At 46.2% G+C, this 6,436-nt stretch overlaps 1 protein-coding gene across 1 annotated transcript; it reads right to left on the bottom strand.

Annotated features, from left to right (window-relative positions):
• Positions 1-1,767: 1,767 nt before the first annotated feature.
• Positions 1,768-3,046, bottom strand: LOC105528664 (olfactory receptor 5C1). The gene has a single exon (XM_011965485.1). The coding sequence runs from the start codon at positions 2,847-2,849 to the stop codon at positions 1,824-1,826; it is 1,026 nt and encodes a 341-aa protein (XP_011820875.1). The 5' UTR covers positions 2,850-3,046; the 3' UTR covers positions 1,768-1,823.
• Between the last annotated feature and the right edge of the window lie 3,390 nt (positions 3,047-6,436).

The raw sequence follows: 6,436 nt of genomic DNA, 5'->3' as shown, positions 1-6,436 counted from the left end.
CCCCACCTGATCATTTCTTAATTCTCCCTAACCCTAATCCTGACCTACCCTAACTGAACCCCATCCTTAGCAATAGCCTGAGACCTTATCTTAACCTTATTCTAACCATTCAATCCTGATCCTTTCCTAACTTGTATCATAAGCCTGAACTAGTCTAACCTTGGCCAAATTCAAACCCAGCTGTTGGGAGTTTAAAAGTGACTTGTGCATGTTCTGGCTATTAAGCCATTTTCCTGAGACGTGGATTACATGGACCACAGGGGACAGATGTTTCCCTCTTCCGATTTAGTCCCATTCTTTGGTCTAAGTGGATCCTGAAGATGTTCTCCTGGGGCTGAGGAGGGCAGGTGCAGACACACTGGCCATGAAGAAGCTTAAAAGGTCAAGAATCTAGGAACACTTGGAGCACTTGGAGCTAACATAGCTCTCACTTGGTGCTTCTGGGGATTAGGCTCTTATAAGTACAGGTAGAAAATAAGCCTGTATTCCTTTACCTGGTAACATCTAGGAACTTTCATATTATTACTATTTTGAGATAGGGACTTTTATATTATTACTATTTTGAGATAGGGTCTTGCTCTCTTACCCAGGCTAGAGTGCAGTGGCACAATCACAGCTCAAAGTCAGCCTCGACCTCCTGGGCTCAAGTGATTCTCCTGCTGCCGCTTCCCGAGTAGCTGGGACTACAGGCGTGCACCATCACGCCTGGCTAACTTATTATTTTATTATTGTTATTATTATTATTTTTTTGAGACGGAGTCTTGCTCTGTAGCCCAGGCTGGAGTGCTGTGGTGCGATCTCGGCTCACTGCAAGCTCCACCTCCCGGGTTCACGCCATTCTCCTGCCTCAACCTGCCAAGTAGCTGAGACTACAGGTGCCTGCCACCACGCCCGGCTAATTTTTTTTTTTTTTTTGTATTTTTAGTAGAGACGGGGTTTCACCATGTTAGACAGGATCGTCTTGGTCTCCTGACCTTGTGATCTGCCCGCCTCGGCCTCCCAAAGTGCTGGGATTACAGGTATTATTATTTTTAACTTTTAAGTTCAGGGGTAGTACATGTGCAGGATGTGCAGGTTTGTCACACGGGTAAATGTGTGTCATGGGGGTTGGTTGCACAGATTATTTTACTACCCAGATATTAAGCCTAGTATCCACTAGTTATTTTTTTGTTTTTTGCTTCTCTCTGTCCTCCTACCCTCCACCCTCCGGTAAGCCCCAGTGTGTGTTGTTCCCTCTACATGTCCGCGTGTTCTCATCATTTAGCTCCCACCTATAAGTGAGAACATGTGGTGTTTGGTTTTCTGATCCTGCATTAGTTTGCTGAGGATAATGGTCTCCAGCTCCATCCATGTCCCTGCAAAGGATATCGTCTCCTTCTTTTTTATGGCTGCATAGTATGCCATCATGCCCAGCTTATTTTTAATATTTTTTTCTTTTTTTTGTTTTGTAGAGATGGGGTCTCCCTGTGTTGTCCAGACTGGTCTTGAATTCCTGCTTCAGCCTCCCAAAGTGCTGGGGTTACAGGCGTGAGGCACTGTACCTGGCTGAACGTTTATGTTTTGAATGTTGAAGAACCTGAGGCAGTGCAACAGCAACATTAACCTGGTCTAGGGTCTGGCTCTAGGTCTAGCCCCAGATGAACCCCAAGTCTTTTTCTCCCTGCTATAAGCTTTCAATTCCCCCTTTACTGTCCCTTAAACAATGACATGAGATATCCAAGCCAGAGGAGCATCCCATCTTTACCGACAGTGACAGGGGCCAGAAGGAGGCCCCGACCTCCTCATCCCCTCATAGTCAGACCTACCCAGCCTCCCTGGACCAATCACTGGGGCCCCTGCCCTGGACGGCGGAATCGGCTCCAGGTCCGCCTGAGGGCCTCCTTGACCTCCTTGTTGCGGAGGCTGTAGATGAGCGGGTTGAGAGCCGGGATGACCAGGGTATAGAACACAGAGGCCATCTTGTCAGTGTCCAGGGCATAGCTGGAGCTGGGACGCAGGTACATGAAAATGAGTGTCCCGTACATCATGGCCACGGCTGTGAGGTGCGAGCAGCAAGTGGAGGCTGCTCGCCGACGGCCCTCGACCGAGCGCATGCGGATCACAGCCCCAGCAATGAAGCCATAAGACACGGTGATAGCTAACACCGTGGCTGTCTGGATGAAGCCACAGATGGCGAAGAGAAGGAGTTCATTGAGACTGGTGTTACTGCAGGAGATGGCCAGCAGTGGAGGGATATCACAGAAGAAGCTATTGATCTCCCAGGAGCGGCAGAAGGTCAGGCGGAAGGTGAGGGTTGTGTGAACAAAGGCGCTCACTGCCCCACCCAGGCCTGATGCCCCCAGCAAGGCCAGGCATAGACGCTGCGACATAGCTGTTGTATAGAGAAGTGGGTTTCTGATGGCCACGTAGCGGTCATAGGCCATGGCTGCCAGCAAGCAACACTCGGTGTCAGCCAGACCTGCAAAGACAAACATCTGGAGGGCACAGGCTGTGTAAGGGATAGTGGCTCGGGGCAGCAGCAGGTCCACTAGCATCTTGGGGCCGATGGCGGAGGAATAGCAGGCATCCAGCAGGCAGAGGTTGGCCAGGAAGAAGTACATAGGTGTGTGGAGCCGGGCATCCAAGCGAATTAGCAGCACCATGCCCACGTTTCCCAGCAGGCTCACCAAGTAGACAGGCAGGCAGGTCAGGAAGAGGGCCACACGCACGTCCCAGCGATTCGTGATGCCCAGGAGGATGAATTCAGCAGGGGCAACCGCAGCCCAGGTGAGGTTCTCTGAGTTCATCCTACTGGACAGAGACTGAGAAGAGGCAAAGCAGGAGGGAGATAAGAGAAAGGTCAAGGTCATGGCCAGCGAGAAGAAAGCTTCCTACACTGCGAGTTCGGTAGGCTTGGGTTTCAGCCCACCTGTGCAACAAAATTGCTGTGTGACCTTGGGCAAGCCACGTAACCTCTCAAAACCTGTTTCTAACGCTTAGAAGTCCTTGCAGCAGCTTTTTTTTGTTTGTTTTTGAGAGGGAGTTTCGCTCTTGTTACCCAGGCTGGAGTGCACAGGCGCAATCTCAGCTCACCACAACCTCCACCTTCTGGGTTCAAGCGATTCTCCTGCCTCAGCCTCCTGAGTAGCTGGGATTACAGGCATGCGCCACCATGACCGGCTAATTTTGTATTTTTAGTAGAGACGGAGTTTCTCCATGTTGATCAGGCAGGTCTCGAACCCCCAACTTCAGGTGATTCTCCCACCTTGGCCTCCCAAAGTGCTGGGATTACAGGCCTGAGCCACTGTGCCCCGCCCATCTTTTTTTTTTTTTTTTTTTTTGAGATGAAGTCTTGTTTTGTCACCCAGGTTGGAGTGCAGTGGCTCAATCTTGGCTCATTGCAACCTCCGCCTCTTGGGTTCAAGTGATTCTCCTACCTCAGCCTCCCAGGTAGCTGAGACTACAGGCGCCTGCCACCTTGCTGGCTAATTTTTGTATTTTTAAAGTAGAGACAGGGTTTCACCATGTTGGTGGCCAGGCTGGTCTTCAACTCCTGATCTCAATGATCTGCCCACCCCGGCTTCCCAAAGTGTTGGGATTACAGGTGTGAGCCACACCCAGCCTTTTTCTTCTTCTTTTTTTTTTTTTTTTTTTTTTAAAAGAGACACAAAGTCTTACTATGTTGTCCAGGCTGAACTAGAGTTCCTGAGCTTAAGTGATTGTCCTCCCACCTCAGCCTGCCAAGCAGCTGGGATTATAGGCTTGCTGCACCACACCCACAGGAGTCTTGTCTCTCTTATTCACTTCTGTGTCTACAGCACTGAGAGCATTGCCTAGCACACAGCTGGTGCTCAAAAAAGATTTGATAAATGAATGAATGGGATGATATTTCATGTCCAGCCAATGATTGAAAACTTTGTGACTGTATATGCATTCTCCTCTCCAGTTTTTCAGGTAAGAAAAGAGACAGTGGAATGAGCAGAAATAATCTTCAGATGCAAGGGGCACCTGGCCATGGGTTTTGAGGTTTGCTAGGAGGGACATCTTTCCTTTGGAGTAAGATGGGAGAAAGGAGTAGCCTGGTGTCTTGGGAAAACAGTGGGGAGTAGAAAGAACAGAGAGTGTGAATATATTCCTGAGCTGAATTCTTGGCCTCTCTGAGCCTCAATGTTCTCATCGGTATAATGGGGGAAAGCTGCAAGGATTCGATGAGATAATGCATGTAAAGCTTCTCACACAGGGCCTAGCACACACAGGCATTTAACAAAGGCCCTATGAATGGAAATGAATTGAGCTGGATGCTTTGGCTCTAAACTGGAAGGAAGCAACTTTATGGCCATCAAAAGTAGTATAATTCCCAGAAAATGCAATGTTGCTTCACATTCCTGTGCCTTGCATTTGTTCTCTTTGCCTAGAACTGATTTCCTCCTTTTGTGTTTGATAAAAAGTATCTCCAATGTGAAGCCTTCCCTGATCTGTCCCTTAAAATTAAACATTTTTCTTGTCTGTGTCCTGCTGCACTGGAGCATACAGTAGTTCCCCCTTATCTATGGGGAATACGTTCCAACACCCCCTGTGGATGTGTGAAATCACAGATAGTACTGAACCTTAGATATGTGATTTTTTCCCCTATACATTCATATCCATGGTAAAGTTTAATTTATAAATTAGGCATAGTAAGGGATAACAACAATAACTAATAATAACATAGAACAATTATAACAATGTACTAAAATACAAGTTATGTGAAGATGGTCTTTCTCTATGTCCCTCAAAATATCTTACTTTTTGTTATATATATATATACACACACACATTATATATACTTTTATATATACACACACACACACACACACACACATATATATATATATATTTTTTTTTTGAGATGGAGTCTCACTGTGTCACTCAGGCTGGAGTGCAGTGGAATGATCTCGGCTCACTGCAACCTCCACCTCCCAGGTCCAAGTGATTCTCCTGCCTCAGCCTCCTGAGTGGCTGGGACTACAGATGTGTGCTACCATGCCCAGCTAATTTTTTTCTATTTTTAGTAGAGATGGGGTTTCACCACGTTGGCCAGGTTGGTCTCGAACTCCTGACCTCAGGTGATTCACCTGTCTCGGCCTCCCAAAGTGCTGGGATTACAAGCGTGAGCCATTGCACCCAGCCTATTTTTAATATTTTCGGGTCACAGTTGACTGCAGGTGACTGAAACTGCAGAAAGCAAAACTGTGGGTAAAGGGGAACAACTGCTGTACATCTCTCATGCTGCTTTGCCATTCTATTGCAAATATCTTTTACATGTCTGTCTCCTGTGAACTCTGAGCTTCTTGATTCAATATTCATTCAACAAAGTTTTATTGAGTATTATTACTATGTGCTAAGAATGCCCCATAATTCATTTTTGTATCTCCAGGGTGGGGTACATAGTCAGAGCTCAAAAAGTGTTAGTTGAGTCCATAACACAGTGATCAAGAGGATAGACATTAGCAGCATGAACACTGGCTTTTGAGCCCTAGTTTCACAACTTTCTGATGTGTAACTTCAGGCAAGTCACTTCATCTCTCTTAACTTTGGTTTTCTCCTTGCAAAGTAGGAATCATAATATCTCCGTTGGAGGGTTCTAAGAGGCAGTAGGTGTGCAGGAAGGGGCCTGGAGCTGAATACATATGCTCCTTCCCCTCCTTTTAAGAGAAGTTTAGATGTTTGGGACTTACCTGTGCCCAGTGAGGATGCTGAAAATCTCCTACAAAGCACAATTTGGATGAAAAATTTTGACAATATCACATTGGTGAGGTTGTGCTTGTGGAAATGTAAATTGGGACATTTCCGACCACTGTGCACTCCCCAGTGTCTTAAGCTACTCAGTTTGCTAAAACAAAATGCCAATAGACTGGGTGGCTTAAACAACAGACATTTATTTATATAACCACAGACTGGGAAGTCTGTGGTTAGCATGTCAGCATGGTTGGGTTCTAGTAAGAGCCCTCCTTCTGGCTTGTGCATGGCCACCTTCCTACTGTATTGTCACAGGGTGGGGACAGAGAGACAGAGAAAGCTCTCTGGTTTCTTTTAAGGGTATTAATCCCATTATCATAGATGCCCCCATAATGACTTAATTAGGTGTAGACCTAGTTACCTCACAAAGGCTCCTCCAAATACCATCATATTGGGGGTTAGAATTTCAACATGAATTTTTCTGGGATGTAAACATTCAGTCCATAGCACCTGGTAATTCCACTACTTGGTGTTTACTTTTGAAAACCCTCTCATGTATACAGAAGGAGACAAGGGAGCATGCATTCCTGGACAATTTGTAATGGCTAAATGTTAGTGAAACCTAAATGTTTATCAATAGGCTCATGGGAGTTAAACAGGAATGGAGTCAACCTCTATATAACAATATAGGGAAATCTCAAGAACATATTGACATCAAAACATAATTTTCAGAAAAATA

The sequence above is a fragment of the Mandrillus leucophaeus genome, unplaced genomic scaffold (assembly GCF_000951045.1).
Source record: "Mandrillus leucophaeus isolate KB7577 unplaced genomic scaffold, Mleu.le_1.0 Scaffold729, whole genome shotgun sequence".
In the NCBI taxonomy this organism is placed as follows: Eukaryota; Metazoa; Chordata; class Mammalia; order Primates; family Cercopithecidae; genus Mandrillus; species Mandrillus leucophaeus.
Note: the sequence above shows the minus strand (reverse complement) of the source record. Positions and strands in the feature narration are given on the sequence as shown.